The 21,631-nt window shown below is 43.4% G+C and overlaps 3 protein-coding genes across 4 annotated transcripts in view; 1 reads left to right on the top strand and 2 right to left on the bottom strand.

Annotated features, from left to right (window-relative positions):
• Positions 1–271, bottom strand: part of GABPA (GA binding protein transcription factor subunit alpha) — a 30,395-nt gene extending 30,124 nt beyond the window's left edge. The window contains exon 1 of the mRNA XM_070406998.1: positions 166–271. The gene's annotated coding sequence lies outside the window, so the exon portion shown is untranslated. The remainder of the gene's footprint in view (positions 1–165) is intronic.
• ATP5PF (ATP synthase peripheral stalk subunit F6) lies at positions 158–9,688 on the top strand. 2 transcript variants are annotated; one of them, XM_070407001.1, is made up of 4 exons: positions 158–244; positions 4,510–4,684; positions 8,340–8,464; positions 9,509–9,688. In XM_070407001.1, exons 2-4 carry the CDS (start codon positions 4,521–4,523, stop codon positions 9,544–9,546), a joined length of 327 nt encoding a protein of 108 aa, XP_070263102.1. In that variant the 5' UTR covers positions 158–244; positions 4,510–4,520; the 3' UTR covers positions 9,547–9,688. The 2 variants fall into 2 exon arrangements, with proteins under 2 accessions (XP_070263102.1, XP_070263101.1); XM_070407000.1 differs by lacking the exon at positions 158–244 and adding an exon at positions 278–383.
• Positions 9,689–18,431: 8,743 nt separating this feature from the next.
• Positions 18,432–21,631, bottom strand: part of JAM2 (junctional adhesion molecule 2) — a 52,353-nt gene continuing 49,153 nt past the window's right edge. Inside the window, exons 8-10 of the mRNA XM_070406994.1 lie at positions 21,213–21,225; positions 20,337–20,379; positions 18,432–18,532 (exon numbers count right to left, since the gene is read on the bottom strand). Of these exons, the coding sequence (XP_070263095.1) occupies positions 18,500–18,532; positions 20,337–20,379; positions 21,213–21,225 (89 nt within the window). The 3' untranslated portion in view covers positions 18,432–18,499. The remainder of the gene's footprint in view (positions 18,533–20,336; positions 20,380–21,212; positions 21,226–21,631) is intronic.

The following is a 21,631-nucleotide window of genomic DNA, read 5'->3' as shown; positions in this document are numbered from 1 at the left end:
CAGGACTGCTGGCTGATTCGGGGCGGGAAGGACTGAACTCAGGGAAAGGCCGGGCCAAGTGCGCATGCGTACATAGGAAGATTTCCAGAAGGGAAAGAGGGAGCAGACCAAGTTAGGGGGAGGAAAGATGGCGGAAGAGCCGCTAGGGGACCCGGAAGCACTTACCCTCCACTTCCTCTCGTTTGCTTTCTGCCTCACCTAGAGCCGTCCGGTCGCAGACTGTCTCTGAGACGCTTCCTGTCCGGTGAGTGCCGACCGACTGAAACGGCGGCCCACAATGCACTGCGATAGCGTGTCGGCGGGAGGGGGCGGAGCCAAGGCCGGAAGTAGGACGGTGGCGGCGGCGGCGGCGGCGGCTCTGGCAGCTCGGGACTGAGTACAAGGTGACTGGGAGGGTAGCTGGCCTGGCTGGGCCTCTTGGGACTCGGATGCTGAGTTTTTCTCCGGGGACTGGGCTGCCTGTGGCCTTTGCCCTGCATGAGCGAGCAGCTTTTTGGGCCCGAGGACCTTCACGGCCGGCGCCGAGGTCACTGCAGACGCCGGAGCCTTTCGGCCTTGGAGTTTGCCAAGTGGGCTTCATGAATCGCCCGGATGATCATGCCGGCCAGGCCGGGGTGGTGCGGGCTGTAGGCCGCGGGGGGCTCCCGGCTGGGGCAGCCCAAGGTCATGCTCGCGGGCAGGACTTCGGCCAGGCCTGCCCAAGCTGGGCTCGCGGGAGATTGTTCTGAAGCATTTAGAGCAGATCATGGTGATACCCATCTTAAAGCTTTGCAGCCCACCTAAAAGTATAAGTAGTGCTAAAACTGTGTTAGGCGGCCGTGTTTTACACTCTTCCTGCACAGTCCGACGCCTCAGCCACCCGAGGACAGGACGCTGCCGGATGGGGGGCGGGGGGAGCTGGTGCTTGAACCCGGGGAGAGGCCAGAGTGCGCGCGCGAGCACCGCGAGGTTTCCCGGAGGGAAAAGGCGGCCCCGTCGGGCGGATTGCGAGTTGACTTTGAGAATAGGCTTTGAGGGGCCCTGGCCGGGCAGCTCGGTTGGTCAGCGTCCTCCCCACACACCAGGGTTGAAGGTCAAGGCACATGCAGGAGCCAACCAATGCATGCGCAAATAGGTGGAACAACAAAGGCGATGTTTCTCTCTCTCCCTTTTTCCCTCTGCAATCAACAAATAAAAAGTATATATCTGTAAAGGAATATATGCTTGAAGAGGCAGCGAAAGGACTGCGCTCTGGCTGGTTGGCATCCCTGTAAACGGAGAGCCTTGCTCCTTCTGCACGTGCTGGTCCCTTTTCCTGCTGCCCTCCCCAGTCTTTTTCTGACTGTCATGGCCTCCCGCGGCACCTCCTGGTACTCCTGTAGAAAACATCACGGTTGATATTTTACACCTGCTTGTGTAATAGCTCGTGCCTCCTGCGGGCCGGTGGACAGTCCACACTCACTGTGTATTTAAACACAGATGAGATTATGTGTTCCTTTTTTTAGACAAGATGAATTTGAGGGCCCTAAAGGACTTAGGAAGGGACGTGAGCTGTTGAATGTACGGAGTTCAGGGAAAAACAAACTTAGAGACGTGATTTCGGAATCATCAGTACTCAGGAATCGAAGGGAAAAAAATGGATTTCAGCCCTAACCGGTTTGGCTCAGTGGATAGAGCCTCGGCCTGCAGACTGAAGGGCCCCAGGTTCTATTCCAGTCAAGGGCATGTACCTTGGTTGTGGGCACATCCCAGTGGGAGGTGTGCAGGAGGCAGCTGATCATGTTTCTCTCTCATCGATGTTTCTAACTATCCCTCTCCCTCTCTCTCTGTAAAAAAAAAAAAAAATCAATAAAAAATATAATTAAAAAAATAGATTTTACTCATGTTGCAGTAGGAATAGCATGATTTTTGCAGTCAGAGCAAATTAACTGTGGAAATATGAGCAATTTAATAGCCTTCTTAGACATAGTTTTATTACCTGTAAAGCAGAGATAAGAATACCTTGTAATGTTTAACAGGAGTGCCCCAAGGGTGCAAGGAGAGAATGTATATGGGACTACTTTTCGAAATACCTAGGGCTGAACAAACATTAGATAACCTTATTGCTGAGTGTTAAACATGAATAAGCTGCCAGAAAGGTGTGTGTGTGTATATATATTGCACAATTTTTATTTATTTTTTAATATATTTTATTGATTTTTTACAGAGAGAACGGGAGAGGGATAGTTAGAAACATCGATGAGAGAGAAATATCCATCAGCTGCCTCCTGCACACCCCCTACTGGGGATGTGCCCGCAACCAAGGTATATGCCCTTGACCGGAATCAAACCTGGGACCCTTCAGTCTGCAGGCCGACACTCTATCCACTGAGCCAAACCAGTTAGGGCGAATTGCACAATTTTTTAAATATGCTTGTGTCCAGTAAGAATCTACTGTGTAATCTTAGACCAGGTACTTGCCTCTGAACCTCCGTTTCTGTGTGTGTAAAATGGGATTCGAAATATGTAGCAGCTTAAGGTCGTTTGTTTACTTGAAATCTTTTCTCAAGTATTTTTCGCTGATGGGATATAAGAATGGTATATGATGGATTCTTTAATTCCTTCATATAGTTTGCTTTCACCCTGGCAGGTGAAGGGTATTTTGTTGATTGTATAATTTATTTTGGTAATTTTTATGTGCTCTTCCAGGGCTTCTCAACCTTGGCACTATTGACATTTTGGACCAGATAAGTCTTTGTTGTGGGAAGTCCATTATTGTTATGGGATGTTTGGCAGCGTCCCTGGCCTTTACCCACTAGAAGCCAGTAACACTCACCCTTCTAGGGACAGCCAAAAATGTCTTTAGACATTGCCAAATATCTCCTAGAGTGTACCCCCACTCCTGTTCGAGAACTGTGCTACTCTACTGTCCTTTAGCTTAGTGCTTCTCTAACTCTCTGTGGTAAAAGGCTTTCTACCTCCCCCCAATGTTTGTGGATATTTTTGAAGACTACAATAAAAATGAATTACTAGAAAAGTCATATGAAAGACAAAATGAAGACACACAAAATACAAACTCTAATATTTTATTAAGTTCAGCAGACATCCTTTCTATATAATAAAAGCCTAATATGCTAAGTGTCTGGTCGGTCGTTCAACCAAAGCATAATATGCTAATGAGATGCTAAGGCTGCTCACTATGATGTGCACTGACCACCAGGGGGCAGGCACTCCGACCGGTAGATTACCTTGCTGCTGGGGTCCAGATGATTGTGACTGAGCAAGACGGATGGGACACACCCTGGTCCCTCCCTGGCCCTAATCGTGCACCAGGCCAAGGGACCCTACGGGTGCACGAATCTGTGCACCGGGCCTCTACTATGTTGATATACCAAATTGCTTAGAAGTTTCTAAATGCTTATTTCCAATTTTTGTATTGCTATAGACCAGTGTCACAATCTGTATGCTGCCACTGGTCTACAGACCATACTTTGAGCAGTAGTAATATAACTTAATAGGGTCCAGTATCAGTATGATGATGATTATTATTATTAGTTAATTTGTGGGGGTGGAGGGATCATGTTAGCGTTAACATGTTAGGTTTTCACTTCATCTTTAAGGTTCAGAAACTGTACCAGGCTATATTGAGTTGTGACTCTTTTGTCATCATTCCAATAAGCCTTTGGTAAGCCCTTTACTAGACTCAGTCTTTTTTAATTTAAGGGAAGTTTTTTCTACTTATTTATGGTCGCCTTATCTATTCCTTCTGGAATTCCTGTTTGCATATATTTGTTGTAATTTGGATTTTTTGCATTTGGTCTTTCAAGACACTAAATGAGATCTCAACTGAGATCAATTTATCTCTTGAAATTTTTAGTTAGAAAAGCATGTCCTTTAGCTCTAAGGATTTGGAAATCCTTATTTTTAAAAATCAGAATTTCATCTCCTTTACATATTCTAAGTCACTGATTAGGTTGTACCACATGATTTCCCCTCTTTTGTTGGTGTGTTTCCTTGGCTTGGTTGCTATTTCCCCTTGCTGGTTGTGTTGGACTTAGATTTGTAGATGTAACAGGACTTAGATTTGCAGTTGTAACAGGCAGGCTCCCTCTGTGCGTCTTTCAAGTAGAAACTTCCAGGCTATCAGAATCCTCGCACATTCTTTTGGAGGTCAGGATTGTTCTTTTCCTCTGGGGGTGGGTAGCTTTCCAACATCCTAGTTTGACTGTTTTCCCTGATCCAAGACTAAGTTCATGGAGAGGAAACACCCCATCCCATATTCTGTGCTTTCTTTCTGCATGTAACCCTAGTGGGTGGGGCCACACAGAGGCCTGAGTTCCTGACTGCTGGAACCCAGGTCTTCGGGTTAAGAAGTAAAAACTTGCAGTGGGCAGTGGAGAGGGGAATGGAGTTGGGATCGAGTGACTGTTCTCAGCATTCACTGATTTCTGGTATGCTTTAAGTCCTGTACAATTAAGAGAATTAGAGGTATTTTATAATTAAATGTATATTAAAATATATTAACATTGTGTTGCCTTTTTTCCCCCCCAGTAACAGTCACCATGATTCTTCAGAGGCTTTTCAGGTTCTCTTCTGTCATCAGATCTGCAGTCTCAGTCCATTTGAGGAGGAATATTGGAGTTACAGCAGTGGCATTTAATAAGGAACTTGATCCTTTACAGAAACTCTTCGTGGACAAGATTAGAGAATACAAAACTAAGCGACAGTAAGTGGGTGAATAATCGACCATTGTGTAAATATAAGTACTTAAAGTATGTAAGTTTTGAGGTGGTAATAAAATTACTTGGTGTTTGAAAGTGTCTAAGACCTTTACTGAGCTGATCCCTTGCATAGAGGTTCATTATCTCTTGATTATTTTAAGTCCAGGAAGAGTTCCATTAAATCTTTCGTTATTTTGGATATAACCTTATATCTAAAGGATATATCATCATTCTACCTTAAAAAAAAAAAAAGTGAAGTCCTTACCAGTTTTAGATAGAGCATCAGCCTGCGGACTGAAGGGTTCCAGGTTCGATTCCAGTCAAGGGCATGTACCTTGGTTGTGGGCACATCCCCAATAGGAGGTGTGCAGGAGGCAGCCGATCGATGTTTCTCTCTCATCGATTTTTCTAACTCTTTATCCCTCTCCCTTCCTCCCTATAAAAAACTAATAAAATATATATTTTTTTAAAAAGTAAAGACTTTACTCACATAATTTTGTTTATAGCTTGAAAGAGTTCTCAAACCCATACAAGGCCATTAATAGACATACCCAGGGTTTGCCTCAGGTTACAAACAATTGGTGTGAAGATTGGACAGATAAATGGAGGTGGGAAGAGGATATCTTTTAGGAGGAAAGAACAGTGTAAGCTAAGGCATGAAAACTGGAAAGCACATTTGGGAAGTTGTATAATGCTATTTCCCAAGACTATAGAATATATAAAGAATGTAGAGAGCAGTAAAGGATAGAATTGGGTTAGAATGAGGAATTATGGAAAGCCTTGATTATAGACTGGACAATTACAATATTATATGAAAGCATATCCTATCTAATAATAGAGAAACATGGTAATTAACCATAACTTCGCTACCCTTCCCATTGGCTAATCAGCAGGATATGCAAATTAACTGCCAACCAAGATGGCGGCTGGCAGCCAGGCAGCTGAAGCAAGCAGGAGGCTTGTTTGCTCCAGTGATGGAGGAAGCTAAGGTTCCCTGCCTGCCGCGCTCAGCTCTGAGCTCCAAGCTCCAGATGCAACAATGTTGCAATTATAGAAGCTAAACAAACTCCAGATACCTGCTTTCAGCCCACAGCGGGCTCAGAGCTTAGAGCGCCAGTGATGGTAACAGAGTTTCAATTATAGAAGCTAAACAAACTCAGATACCTGCTTTCAGCCAGCCTCGGCCTCAGAGCTGGAGCTGGCTCTCAGCTCCAGTAACAGCTATAGAAAGTAAATAAATCCCAGGAAAAAAAGAAAAAAAAAAGAGGCTGGGAGCTTCAGTCACCCGCCAGCCTGAAAACAGCCCTCAGCCCCTCACCCAGACTGGCCAGGCACCCCAGTGGGGACCCCCACCCTGAAGGGGGTGTGGCCAGCTGCAAACAGCCATCAGCCCATCCATCCAGGCTTGCCAGGCATCCCAGTGGGGACCCCCACCCTGATCCAGGACACCCTTCAGGGCAAACCAGCTGGCTCCCACCCGTGCACCAGGCCTCTATCCTATATAGTAAAGGGGTAATATGCAAACTGACCCTAACAGCAGAAAGACTGGGAATGACTGGTCACTATGACACACACTGACCACCAGGGGGCAGACGCTCAATGCAGGAGCTGCCCTCTGGTGGTCAGTCGCTCTCACAGCGGGGAGCTCTGCTCAGCCACAAGCCAGGCTGATGACTACCAGTACAGCAGTGGTGGTGGGAGCCTCTCCTGCCTCCTCAGCAGCGCTAAGGATGTCTGACTGCAGCTTAGGTCTGCTCCCCACTGGCAAGTGGGCATCCCCTGAGGGCTGCCGGGCTGCTAGAGGGATGTCTGATTGCCAGCTTAGGCCCAATCCCCCGGGGAACAGGCCTAAGCCAGCAAGTGGTCACCCCCGAGGGGTCCCATACTGCGAGAGGGCACAGGCCAGGCTGAGGGACCCCCTACCCCCGAGTGCACAAATTTTTGTGCACCGGGCCTCTAGTATGAGAAATATTTTTGAGTAGGATGGTGAGGTAGAACAATATTGCTATGTATTAGGATGACAATTTTGATCACAGTGTACTAGGAAATTTGGTATGAAAAAAGAGGAGGTAGATGATTTAGGAAGAGGGAGCTTTTTAAGCTTAAGCAGATATGGTAAATCAGATGTGAATGCATTCAAGTTTTAATAGCTATCACCTATCAGTAACTAGTACATTGATGAGACTGACTGGATCTTTTCAAAGCAGTTTCTAAAGCTTGTGGATCCCAGAGTTGGAAGACAGACATAAAGAATCTGGTTGAAAGCTCTTTCAAGAACTGCAGTTTGGCCCAGTCAGTGTGGTTCAGTGGTTGACCTATGAACTAGGAAGTCTCTGTTCTATTTCTAGTCAGGGCACATGCTGGGGTTGCAGGCTTGATCCCCATTGTGAGGCGTGCAGGAGGCAGCCAACCAATGATTCTCATCACTGATGTTTCTATCTTTCCCTCTTCCTTCCTCTCTGAAATCAATAAAAATATAGTTAAAAATAAAAAAAGAACTGCATGTGTATGTACTTCAGTAGCTGTTGTTCACATGTGAATATTCAAATTCTAGTTAATTACAATTAAGTTTAAGTAAAAATTCAGTTTCTCAGTCACTTTAACCACATTTCTAGTGCTCAATAGGCAGATGTGGCTACCATTTTAGACAGCACAGATATAGAGCATGACTGTCATCACAGAAAATTTTATTGCACATGCTGATCTAAAAAAAAATTGGGTCCATAACAAGAAATATCATTAATAAGTTCTTAAATTAGAGCTGTCTCTATAGTTTGTGAAAATTCTGTAACATAAGTATTACCCTGTGCCTATATCATAGATATGTGTGAAAATATTATTACCCTAGATGGAATTTTCACTTGTAAATATTTTGTTTATTGTGCATTGATAGATAGGCGGTAACATTATAACAAGCCAAAGAATTTGTGCAAAGGATTAAGTAAATCTAATTGGTCTGGTTGCTATATTTATTTCCCAAAGCAACTCTGGTATGTCATTTTATTGCTTTGCAAATAAAATACAAACTCCCAGGCTTAACATTTCAGGCTTCCCACTATCTAGATCCTGCTGGCTTTTTCATCTAAACTGCTTAATATTCCCTCAAAGCCAATGCTATACCTCCTCCATATCTCTGCTTTTTCGGTCTTAGAATGTCTCAAATTCTGACCCAATTTTTTTTTTTAATCTGATGCAAATGCATGATTTGTCACAAATGCCAATTTTTTTTTAAATCCTCACTCAAGGATATATTTTTATTTGAGAGAGAGAGAGAGAGAGAGATGTTGGAGAGAAACTGATCAGTTGCCTCCTGTAAGTGCCCCAACTGGGGATGGAGCCCTCAACCTGGGTATGTGCCTAGTTTGGAATCAAACCAGGTGCTCTGGACGACGCCCCAACCAACTGAACCACTCAGCCAGGGCACACAAATGCCATTATTTTTAATGAAGTTTTTTCTGATTAGCTCAGCAAAAGTGCCCTCTCAACTGAGTAGCTTTTTGTTAAACCATGTCTTAGCGTATCATATGACTCCCTTATGGCATAAATGTTTATAAACATATTATTTTTTTCTTCTAAATGGCAAAACCTCTGAGAATAGGGAATAATTTTGGTTTTGTAACCAGCACCTAAAATGGTTTTTACTTGCTCGTTTACACACAGGTCATCTGGAGGACCTGTGGATGCTGGCCCAGAGTATCAGCAAGACATGGAGAAGGAGCTTTTTAAGCTTAAGCAGATGTATGGTAAAGCAGACATGAATACGTTCCCAGACTTCAAATTTGAAGGTAAGTCTCTAGTCAGGTTCATCCTTGTGGGAGATCACTTTAAGTGGAAAATATGTATACCTATTTATGTTTACTTCTTTAGAGGATAAATGTCAGTTACATGTAGATTTATTAGGGCAGTGATGTGTCCATGGGAAGCTCTGGGATAAACATTTGCCATTGGTATCGGTCACAGGGGTGGGGAACCTTTTTTCTGCCAAAGGCCACTTGGATATTTATAACATCATTCTCGGGCCATACAAAATTATCAACTTACAAATTAGCCTGCTATATTTGGTCAAACACTTATTTAACTCACCCCTAATGCCTTGGCAGGCCAGACCAAATGATTTCAAGGGCCTTATACAGCCTGTAGGCTGGACGTTCCCCACCCCTCGTACAGGAGATCACAACATAGAGTTTAAAATAATGGGGATCTATATAAGGATCAACATAATTTGATGAACAAGAATAGATCCAGAGACAAATGGTAGGGGAGGGGGGGTTAGAGAGCAACCAAAGGACTTGTATGCATGCATATTAGCGTAACCAATGGACACAGACACTGGGACAGTGGGGGCCTGCCCGTTGTGGAAATGGGTGGCGGGGGGTGGAGGCATGTCAATTGGGGAAAAGGGAGACATATGTAAAACTTTAGACAATAAAATATATACATATATGTGTGTGTGTGTGTATGTATATATATATATGGAAATAAAAAAATAATGGGGATCTGAAATCAAACTCCCAGACCTTGAATCCTCTGACAATATCACTTATAAACTGTGTAGTCTTAGATAGTTAACTGATACTTGTTTCCCATCTGACATTTGGAGAGAATTATATCTTCCTCATGTGGTGGTTTTAGTTAAATGATATATGTAGGGTCAATTAATAGCCTGGCTCATGATAGTGCAATTGTTATATTTCCATGTAGATGTTTAGAAACAGTAGATATTTACTAAAAAAACAAATCAGAAGATTGATGAGTTAAATATTGAAGCCTTCTCAATAAGGCATTTTATTGCACTAGGCTAAGCTTTAACCTTTTTTTCCTCCTCTTAGATCCCAAATTTGAAGTCGTGGAAAAACCTCAGTCCTGAAGAAATGTAAAATTTATCTGGTCATGTGTCTTAGATCAGTTGTATTACTGATCAGAAGTATCAGAAGAAACATACATTTCAACAACTGTCAAATGTTCTTTCATTCTGATTCCAAATAAATTATTTGGTGATTTTGAGTGTATGCTTGAGTGTATTGAATTCTATGTTTTAGCATTACTTTTCAATCGTCCTGTCTGGTTATAAGGAAGCATGTGGAGAACTTGGATAAATTGGGTACAGCTTGCCTGTAACCTGCCAGACTTGTCTCATGTGCTGGGTATCCTTTTCAATCTGGAGACCTACAGCCCGAGGGGAGCCACCTGACCCCAGGAATGTTTGCTGCAGAGGGATGCTCCACCACGACTTGAAGAAACAGTTTCTAAATCCTTTATCATGGCTCTTTCAAGAAACTCAGGTATAATTTTGATTATGTGTGGGAATATCCATTGTGTTTTAACTTCTATCTTCTCAAACATTAAATGCTTTTATCCCAGTAACCCAGGTCCCTCCTCTTCCCTTACAGCTTATGGTCACAGTCTATTACAGATAGAGGAGGGAGAGCTGGGGGCCAGTGGAGAGGGTTCTACAAAGGACATTCCCTTTAAAGATCAGGCTGTATGGTGGTGTTTTGCCCAAGTGATGGAGGATCCAGCAGATATGTGCTGGATAAGTGACATAGCAGGCACGTCAGAATTTCAGTAACTACAGATAGCTCTCACACTGTAAAAAAGAAAGAAAAACAGCCGTGCCTTTTTATATCTGACATCTCTGACTTGTCTCAATAAATACAGTCTTCCGTGATCCCACTTCTGGAAATATATCCTAAGAGACCTGAAACACCAATCAGTATGCACCTCTGTGTTCATAGGGGTGCGATTTACAATAGCTAAGATCTGGAAACAACCCAAGTGCCCATCAGTAGATGAGTGGATAAGAAGCTGTGGTACATTTACACCCTGGAATACTATGCAGCAGTAAAAAAAAAGAAAGAGAGAGAGAGATCTTACCCTTTCAGATAGCGAGATAGCGTGGAGGGCCCTGGAGAGTACTATCCTAAACCAGTGATAAAAAATTGAAGGAAAATTCCAGGACGAGCAGAATAGGGAAACTCAGATAGATAGTTAAACTGCAGTATGCAGCTACCTAGTAAGTCCTTAAGCAAAGGACACTTAAGAGTAAACAGTTTGCATTTCTCCCCAACTAGAGGGTAAATAGCTTAAATCACCCTACTCAGGAAGACAGATAATAGAAATCCAATTAGTGCTATTTGCCAACCACACCCAAGGACAAATTAAGAGAATAAATCTCATTTTGGTACATCTGCAAAGGTTGATGAATACTCTATTGATCCTTCCCGAAGACCTACCCTAAATGCTCAGCCTTTAAATCACCTGAAAATGAAAGTCCCAGCATGCTCTCTATCCAGGGAGCACACCCATGTCATTCCCTTTCCCTCTCCTTCCCCCACAGGCACATACCTCCTAAACTCCATGGGCCCCAGGAGACTTGCAACCAGGGGAGCAATGGGTAGCGGCAGCTCATCCTGGGCTCACTCCCTGAACCTATCTTCAAGCCCCCCTTTTCTCTGGCTCCTTAGTGAACCAAAGCAGCCAGCCTAGGCTCTCCCGTTGCTGCTTCTATGCCAGTGATGGCGAACCTATGACATGCGTGTCAGAGGTGACAGGCAAACTCATTTTTTTGGTTGATTTTTCTTTGTTAAATGGCATTAAAATATATAAAATAAATATCAAAAATATAAATCTTTGTTTTACTATGGTTGCAAATATCAGAAAATTTCCATATGTGACACGGCACCAGAGTTAAGTTAGGGTTTTTCAAAATGCTGACACGCCGAGCTCAAAAGGTTCGCCATCACTGTTCTATGCCCTTCCTTGTTTCAGTGTCTTACATGTGCTTTTGCTGCAGTCAATAACTTCTTGCTTGCTTTTCTACACTGTCTCTTGATTGAAATCTTTCCTTCAAGAAGACAAGAATCGAGGTCTTGTCATCTTACCAGGAACAGGTCACCAGGGCCAAGAGCCCCAGCCATGGGAAAAACTACAAGCCCTTCCCTTAAGTATTAACCCCTAGAGATGACATCTAGGCTTCAGCTGTGTTTCAGCTCCAGGCCCAAAAGAGCAGCAAAACCAGACTGAGGGATGCCATGGCTGATATCAGGACCAGCCACATTGACTAATGACTCCCTGCTCTGACTCTGGACCCTGAAAGGACACACCTGGAAAGCTGATGAATATTCTATTGAGATCCTCCGGAGACCTCAGGTAAAAGTCCTCAGGATGTTGCAGAAGACCAAAGAAATACCAAGCACTCTTCCTAGAGAAAGGGAGGGACCCCGTTTATTAACACTAGTGGACTCCGGGAATGATTTCCAAATCAGAGTGAAGTAACACGCAGAGGGCTTCACTTTTTATAACCTTCTGGGGTCTTCGTCTTGCAGATATGGTTCTGCCCCCTTTTGTGGGCTACAGGAAGGCCCCCAGGTGTTGGGGGGCCCCAGGCCATATCCGATGATCTTCCTGGGGCCAGCGATAATGATCTCCCCCTGCCTCAGGGCAGTGCATTGTTCATAGTTTTTATGGCTTGACACGCCTTGCAAGACCAGTTTCTTCCTCAATGATGGAGGACCCAGTGCTACTTTATGGAGCAAGCCGGGGCCTTTCCCAACCTCCTTCCCCCAGGTGCCTCCTAAGCTCCAAGGGCCCTTCTTTTGCTGCACCTTGTTTCCTGAGCCCATTTCTTCTACAGCTCAGTTCTTCTACCTCTGTGACTGTCTAAATAAACTCTCTTATAGTTTGTCTTGGATCTGAATTCTTTCTAAGCCAGAACTTAAGTACCGAGGTTGCTGAACCGAGGTCTAACACCTGGTGCCGTTTTTGCCACCAATAAAATGTTCTTAGTTCCGTCTGATGCGTGCATAAGGCAACCAAAGAGGAGTAGTGGAACAGATGGATAGTGACAATTTGCCAAGATGTGTATGGTGGTGGTGGGCCTTGAATTTCAAGCTAAGGAGTTTAGACTTTAGAACTCAGACTATGTAAAGAACAAGAGTGAAAGGTTTTTAGCAAGGGGAGGGAGAAGGGAGTTGACATTGTTTAGCAGAGTAATTGGGCAGTAACTGACAGAGTGGGGGAAGGGAGAGACTAGAGGGCAAAGGAGCCTTTAGAATAGCAGAGATTGAAATTATGATTACAAAAGAGGGTATTTGAAGGAAGAAGTTCCTAGAAGACAAAAGATGAGATATTAACAAAAGCCTGAGATAAAAGGATTAAAGTTTTGCCAATTATCAAATGAGTCAATGAATGGCGGAGTTTGAATAAATGAGAGGTTAAAAACTGGAGATTGAGAAAAAGGGTAGTAGTGATGGTGATAGAATTTAAATGTATTCATCATGGTTGGCTTTAATAGTTTAGGGAAGATGAGAGAGTTGGGCATCTGTGGTGAGAGGTAAGTGGACGAGAATGAATGGTCCACCAAGGCATTTAGACAGGGTAGCAGAGAAAGGTGAGACAGAAAAATGTTTTAGGCTGTGAGACTAGGGAGGGGTGGAGGGGCCAGAGATTCCTGAGGATGCAGGAGAAATAAGGTATAAGAGAAGAACTTGAAAATTGAATAGAAAGAATGTTGGGGGCAGAGAAAAGACAGCACGTAACCCCCGATTCCTTCCTTAGCTCTATGAACTTGGCAGTCACTGACCCTCATCCGTAAAACAGGACATCGCCCACTTTATAATATGGAGATGAATGAGGTTTTATATACCCTCTCTTCCATCCTCCCCCACCTCTGACATATATGAAATGTTCAATACATAGTTGTGGCTTTTTATTTTCAGAGCTTTTTTCCCTTTTAGTGTTTGAGAGGTTGGCGGGCATCCACACTGAGAGATGATGAGATTCTAATCTCAGGCAGCTAAAGAGCTAGCCTTGTAGCTGCAGATGATAAGAGGGTGTCGTTTCCTGGGTTTCACTGAACAATAGGTGGATGACTTACCCTGCACGGTTAAATGGGCTAAAAAGTTGATCAAGTCCATCTATTTTTATAATGTAGACTTTTGTAAAGTAAAACCACCTGTGAGATGAAGGAAGTTTTTGCAAAGCTGTACTGACAACCAACCAATTTTTCCAGATATAGTTAGATTAAACCCCCAACTAAAAATAAACCTCCTTGCCGAAACCGGTTTGGCTCAGTGGATGGAGCGTCGGCCTTCGGACTGGAGGGTCCCAGGTTTGATTCCGGTCAAGGGCATGTACCTGGGTTGCGGGCGCATCTCCAGTGGGGGATGTGCAGGAGGCAGCTGATCGATGTTTCTCTCTCATCGATGTTTCTAACTCTCTATCTCTCTCCCTTCCTCTCTGTAAAAGAATCAATAAAATATATTTAAAAAATAAAAAATAAATAAAAAATAAAAATGAACCTCCTTACAAGAGCAACAATAATAATGAAAACAAAACAAAACTTGCTATTAAAGATTCTAGAGCCCTATTACTTATATAACACAATTTTACTGCAGGACCCACTGTTTTTGTAAATAAAGTTTTATTGGAATACAAACAGGGCCATTTGTTTATTATTGTCTAAGGCTGCTTTCATGGGACAAGGCCAGAGTCAAATAGTTATAACAGGAACCATATGACCTATGGTGTGTAGTCCTTAAAATACCTATCTGGCACTTTCCAGACAATGTTTGAAGGGGATTGATGAGAAGCATTGAATGCCATTAACCGAGGCGGGAGTGGGGAGTAGTCTAACTACAGGTGTCTTCCCAGTGACCTGGTGTCCAGGCACCTGCAAGACACTCAGTGAGCGCTTAAGTTATTTGTCCAGTGAATCCTGAGAATTTGCTTTGCTTATTGAGCAAAAATAATGTATGCCTTTATTTTTTATTTTCTACGATTTTGAGAGAGAGAGAGGGAAACATCGATGTGAAAGTGAAACATTGATCAGCTGCCTCTTGAAGGCTGTAACCCAGGCATGTGTCCCAACTGGGGAAATGAACAGGCAACCTCTCCATGCAAGGGACAACACCCAACCAACTGAGCCGGCTAGGGTGAGAATGGACTCATTTAAAAGCAGCTTAACCATGTTCAAAGTTGTCAAAAGTAGCAAGGGACCTTTGCACCCAGATTTGCCCAGAACTGGAAATAGCCTGGCTGTATTTTGTTTTTAATAGGAATTAATAATCAAAACAAATTAAAATTATGCTTTTAACAGTTCAACTGCTCTTATTATTAAACTAGAGGACCAGTGCATGAATTCGTGCACCAGTGGGGTCCCTCGACCTGGCCTGCGGGATTGGGCCAAAACCAGCTCTTCAACATCCCCCCAGAGGTCCCAGATTGCAAGAGGGCGCAGGCCAGGCAAAGGGACCCCACCAGTGCACAATCAGGGCCGGGGAGGGACGCAGGATGTTGGCCAGCAGGGGAAGGACCGCAGGAGGGCTCCAGGGCATGTCTGGCCCATCTCACTCAGTCCTGATCATCCGGACCACAGCAGCAAGCTAACCTACTGGCCGGAGCGTCTGCCCCCTGGTGGTCAGTGCACTTCATAGTGACTGGTTGACTGTTGCCCCCTGGTCGTCAGTGCACGTCATAGCAAGTGGTTGAGCGGCCTTAGCATATCATTAGGATATTATGCTTTGATTGGTTGAACGGATGACCAGATACTTAGCATATTCGGCTTGTATTATATAGGGTGGATTGTTGACCTTTTCACTTTGTGACACTAGCTGGAAGTCTTTGTGATTAATCAGTTGAGAAAACAGATGATTAGACACATTTTCATTTCAGCCACCATTTCTCCTGTGCCCTGGATGTAGCAAGGGGATGGGTACAAGCTCAGGGAGCCTCAGTGAACTCCTTCAACTCATTTTACTTGTCACATAACTGCTTTCCCCTCTGTAGCCACAGCTTTGTGATTAGCAAGATTTGCAATCCACAGACCATAAGACCAAAGGATTTGGCCTAGCCCAAATTTCCCTGCCTGATTGTTAGAGACAGATGTGAAGTCACCATCCCACAGGAGAGGCATCCACAGGGCTCTCTCTGTTTGCAGGCTCCAGGCCACTGGCCTCTTTAAAGGTGCCTTAGGGGAAGGAAGTAGCAACAAACAGGTCTGGGTGAATAACACACTCCGGTTGTGTTTGGCTCTCTTGAGTCAGCTCTGGTCAGGAGGTATTTTTCTTCATGTTGCTTTTAGTTCTTAGAAATGAAAGTAAACATAGAGTACAAATCCTTGGGTGTAAGAGCCACTCCCACTACCTCTCTTCTGTGGATAAATGAGCAGCAGAATAAGGATTATATGAGGGGAGAAAAGAGGATTCTGGTGGAAATGAGACCAGAGTTCCCTTTGCATCTGCCACAGTATTTCTGAACCCTCTAAGTATGTACAGGGAGTGCATGCAGTTTATACTTGCATGCTCTGAGGATTAATTTCACAATAATATCTTCATTTTTTAAAAATTCTTTTTTCTTTTCACTGTTTTGATTGGACATTTTCTCTTTTTTTAATACATATTTGTTGATTTTAGAGAGAAAGGGAGAGGAATAGAGAGATAGAAACATCAATGATGAGAATCCTTGATTGGCTGCCTCCTGCACACCACCTACTGGGGATTGAGCCTGCAACCCAGGCATGTGCCCTTGATTGGAATCAAACCCGGGACCCTTCAGTCCACAGGCCAAGGCTGTATCCACTGAGCCAAACCAGTTAGGGCTCGCCTGGACATTTTCTGCTACCTTATCTTTTAAATCACTGATTCAATCCTCTGGTTTATCTAACTTAATTGTTGATTCCCTCTAATGCAGTGGTTCTCAACCTTCCTAATGCCACGACTCTTTAATACAGTTCCTCATGTTGTGGTGATCCCCAATTTCATTGTTACAAATTGAACATAATTAAAGCCTAGTGATTAACTACAAAAACAATATGTAATTATATATGTTTTCTGGTGGTCTTAGGGTCGTTCGACCCCCAAAGGGGTCGCAACCCACAGGTTGAGAACCGCTGCTCTAATGTATTCATTTTTGTTATTGTATTCTTCATTTCTGACTTGTTCTCTATGTTTTCTATCTTTATTTTTATGTTTCTTATCCCTTTGTTAAAGTTCTCACTGAGATCATTGAGCATCCTTATAAGCAGTGTTTTGAACTCTGTATCTGGTAGATTGCTTGTCTCCATATTTGTTTAGTTCTTTTTCTGGAGTTTTGTTCTCTCCTTTTTGGGGGGGACATGATTCTTAGTCTCTTCATTTTGGCTGCCTCCCTGTGTTTATTTCTATGTATTAGGTAGAACTGCTAGTCTCCCAGTCTTGATAGAGTGGCCTTATGTAATAGGTTTTCTGTGTTTCCTGTGGGGCCCAGTGGTGCGGTCTCCCTAATCACCTGAGCCAGGTGCTCCAGGTATGACCCTTGTGTGGGATATATGTGCCCTCCTGTCATAGTTGAGGGATTGCTGTTGGCATGTCAATGGGAGGGATTGACCCTCAGGATGATTGGTTGTGAGAACTGGCTACAGTGGAGGAGCTGTTGTGCAGGGACTGGCTACAGAGCAGGATTTGCCGTAGTGGAGCTCTAGTACCTGCCAAGTCTGCCTTTTGAACGTATTGTTTGCAGAGGTGGTTGGGTGGTACTAGTGTGGTCTGAAGCTGGCCATCAGGTATATTGGTTCAGGGGAGGTACAGGCCAAGGTCAGAAACTGCCTGTGCCCTCCTCAGGGTCCCTTGGTGAGCTACGAAGTGATCTGTAGAGGATCGCCACTTGTGCTGGGCTTGCAGATGCCGGGAGAGAACCGAGACTGGCTACCTCTAGTGCCAGGCTTGGGCTGCTTAGCGAGAGGTACAGGGCACCTCACCAAGGCCAGATGCTGCTAGTTTGGGGTTTGTGAACCTCTGAGTGATTTTAGGAAAGTTCGCAGTATGAACCAAGACAGGCTGTTTGTATGGAAAAGCCACTGGAATTGGCTTGAGTGGGCCCCAAAGTTAGGTGGCCTTGGTGAACAGTGCTAGCCAGGTTGATGGAGACTCGGATACGGCACCTGCCTGCCGGCTCTGTGCAGGGGAGGGCTACGCAAAGGAACCACGGCCTCTGCCAGCACTTCTGTCTGGAGAAAGCTGCCGGCCTAGCTGTCCCTGATCCAGACTCCTCATTTCTTCCTGTAGGTCCTTTTGTGCTGCTGTCTGTGTTGAGCTCAGAGCCAGTGAGTCTGTGTGTGGGCTTTTAAGAATGCCTGGGGGTGGGGGGGGGGGGGGGGCGGGGGGGAGGTTGGGGGTTAATGGGGGGATGAGGACACATTTGTAATACCTTAACTAATAAAAAAAATAATAAATAAATAAATAATAAAAAAAGAATGCCTGGGACCCCAGCATCCCTCTGTCCCACTCAGCCACAATTCCCACTGGCTTTCACAGCCAGGAGTTATGGGGACTTCTCTTCCCAGCACTGGAACCTGGGCTGGGGTGGGGGGGTGGGGGTGGTATGGGTTTGGGGACCGTTGCTCCTCAGCGGGGACCTATGCAGCTGCGATATCCTCCCAGTTTGTAATGGCCACATGTGGGTGTGGGACCAGCCCGTCATGTGTCTCTGCCCCTCCTACCAGCCTGGAAGTGGCTTATGTATATCCTTAGCTATACATAATCTGTTCATCTAGATTTCAGATAGTTTTCAATGTTAGTTGTTCTGCACTTTAGTTGTCATTTTGATGTCGCTGTGGGGTGGGAGGAGGTGAGTATAGTGTTTTCCTACTCTGCCATCTTGACCAGAAGCCCAGACTGTTTAAAATAACCATTTCAAGTGATTTAGTGTTCATAAAAATTTTAATAAAATACCAATTTCATCTCCTCATGTAACTCTTTGCAAATGTAAGACAAAGCAGAGTGTTATAATCTTTTAATAACTTGTGAACAACTGTGGTATTGGTGTATTTCAGAGGTGGAATTCTTTTAAATTATAAAGGATTTTGAGTGCTTGAAATCCTATGAAAAGAAAGAAAAACCAAGTTTAAATATACAATATTAATTTATATTTAAAGAAATAGATAAATCTTATGAGTATCAGAATCTTACAGGTTCAAACCAGCACATAGTGAATTAAATCTATTTTATGGGGAATTAAATAATTAAATACTAGGAGACACTATCTTTGAAACTGTTCCTAAACAGTAAGGCAATAGGAGTGGGAATTGGAGCAGGGTAACTCCTCTTATTTACGAGGGGGGTGTACAGCATCTAGTGGGTAAAGATCAGGGGTGCTGCTAAGCATTATCCAATGCACAGGGCAGCCCCCCCCCCAAAAAAAAACAGAATTATGTGAAATTATAAGAATTCATTATATATGAATTATAACACCCGGCCGGTGTGGCTCAGTGGTTGAGCATCAACCTCTGAACCAGGAGGTCACGGTTCAATTCCCGGTCAGGGTACATGCCTGGGTGGCAGGCTCGATCCCCAGTGTGGGATGTGCAGGAGGCAGCCAATCAATGATTCTCTCTCATCACTGATGTTTCCATTTCTCTCCCCCTCTCCCTTCCTCTCTGAAATCAATAAAAATAAATTGAAAAAGTAAATAAATAAATAATTTAACAATAAAAAAATCTTTGGATGGAAAAAACTCTATAGAGCAGTTTGTGGGTGTTCAACATTAGTGTCCAGCAGGACCACCCAAGTGTTTAAAATACTGATACCCATGGCCCACCCCAAGCTCCCGTGAGAGGAAATTTAAGAGAATCCCTGCCATAGAGGACTAAGGAGTTCAGAGAACCAGTGCTCTATTTCTCTAGAAATGGCTTAGGCTTCTAAAAGCATTGGAACACACACACACACACACACACACACACACACACACACACACACTGTGTTCTTGAAAAATAACATAGAGAGTTGAATATACATCCAAAGAGCTATGAAATCTGAGCAATGGATTTACTGCTTTACGGTCGGGTTTACAAATGCAGAAGTACACCAGGGTCCAAATGTTTAAATTATGTTCCCTTAGCCATCTCAGTTAGATGATAATTGCATCTTTTCAAGGATTTCCGAGATTCTCCTTTCAGCAATAGCAGAGGATATTCTACATCCTTAAAATTTCTCAGTGCTTTCACTAACCCAAGGAGTGTCCTGGGACCACAGCTGTGCGGAAGTGAGCTGCTTGGTCAAGCTGACACAATCGAGGTGCCTGGTTCCCTGCTCAGCCACTGTAATCCTCTGAGAACTTGTGTCTTAATCTCTTCATCTATAAAATGAAGTGGGTAATACCAGCCCTAAGGCTGACTAATAATAGAAAACACCACAAGAAAAAATAATGGTGTGGTAAAGGCTTCTCGCTCTACAAATGCCGAGCAGCTGCATCATACCACTGCAGACAGAAGCTAACATTCATTCAGCTCCTTCGAAAGGCCATGGTAGACACTAGCACAAAGTATATTAAAAGTGAAAATCCACCGGTCGGCGTGGCTCAGTGGTTGAGCATTGACCTATGAACCAGTAGGTCATGGTTCATTTCCCAGTCAGGGCACCTGCCTGGGTTGCAAGCTCGATCCCCAATGTGGGGTCGAGGTTGGGGGTGGAGGGTTTGTAGAAGGCAGCTGATCAATGATTCTCTCATCATTGATGTTTCTATCTCTGTGTCCCTCTCCCTTCCTCTCTGAAATCAATAAAAATATATTAAATAAATAAATAAAGAAGTAAAAGTGCAAATGCATTACTTCCATATAATTACTTCCTTCCCTTGCCTTATTCCCTAAACACATCCATTCTATAAATACGCTTTAACAATACTCACATTTTGACCCATTGGAGTGGCTTTAGATGCAGAGTTACTCTTCCTGTTTGTGGAATATAAAAGACATTTAGTACAATGATCACTTCCAAGTCTGAAACACATACCCTCATTCAGTCAATGTTACCTCCCTACATTTTCTCAACAGGAAGATGAAAATGTGTAGCCAGGTACAAGAAAAAGCCAGAAATCCCAACTGAAGTCCTTTATTTATAGGCAGCATCCACAGAGAAAGCCATGCCACACAATATTAGTGTGTGTGTGTGTGTGTGTGTGTGTGTGTGTGTGTGTGTGAAGCCCTGTGTATCTGGCTGTAGCCTAGGGCTAGTATACTAAGGATTTTTGTGGAATATGCAAAACAGAGACTTGCAGACATTTAGCATTTTGAAGGCTTGAGATTATAATCTCAAATTTCATTTTTCCCAAGGAAAGAAAGTTTTATGTGGTGACTATGGTTATGGGGTGATGTGTGTCCCCCCGTTTTGTTCGCTGCTATGTCACCACAAGTCCCTAGGATAGTGTTGGGCAAAGAATCAGTATTTAATTAAATATAAACATGATTGTTGAATAAATTTTACATTTTACTTGGAAAATTTCTACTTAGCAAATGACGGCAAATTTATTTTTTATAGTCATTCTATGGAAATGCCTACGCAGTCAAATTAACAAATGTGTTTCGTCTCTAGGTAGTCAAACATCATTGACAAGTAGGCATGAGGTGGGATATATTTCTTGATGAACTTGAGTCACAGTCACTTCCCATAGGATTAAAAACCTTCACAGATTAACTCAACTTTCCACATTTGGCTTTGAACAGATGACTAACAGAAAATTAGTTGGTTTGGAAAAAAAGCATGCATTTTAAGAAAGTATACTTACTGGAAGGTTCCCTCTACAAAAGAATAAGTATATATCATTAGTACAAGAGTTAAAATGGCACGATACAGATCCATATAAACGTTAAGTTTAAGCTTCATTTCTTTTTCTCAATTTTGATTCTCACTTGCTGACATTTGTACCTTCTAAATCAAGAGTTGGCAGACTTTTCCTGTGAAGGGCTACATGCAAATATTTTCGACTTTGTGGGCCAAGAGGTGAAATGGAGGATATCACAGAGGTAATTATATAGCAAGAAAAAACAAACTTACGAAAACTTTTATTGGTTAAAATTTTAAATATAGTAATAAATTCTTGTGTTAACAGAATAATGGAATTCTCCTTTGGGGGAGATAACATTCCTCTTAATTAAGGTTCAAAGTTAATGTTCCCTGTTTTCAAATACATTGCCAGTGTTCATC

Source organism: Myotis yumanensis, unplaced genomic scaffold (assembly GCF_028538775.1).
Source record: "Myotis yumanensis isolate MYYU_CA2020_CCGP unplaced genomic scaffold, mMyoYum1.0.hap1 SCAF_2, whole genome shotgun sequence".
In the NCBI taxonomy this organism is placed as follows: domain Eukaryota; kingdom Metazoa; phylum Chordata; class Mammalia; order Chiroptera; family Vespertilionidae; genus Myotis; species Myotis yumanensis.
The sequence above is the reverse complement of the archived record's forward strand: the minus strand, read 5'-3'. Positions and strand labels throughout refer to the sequence as shown.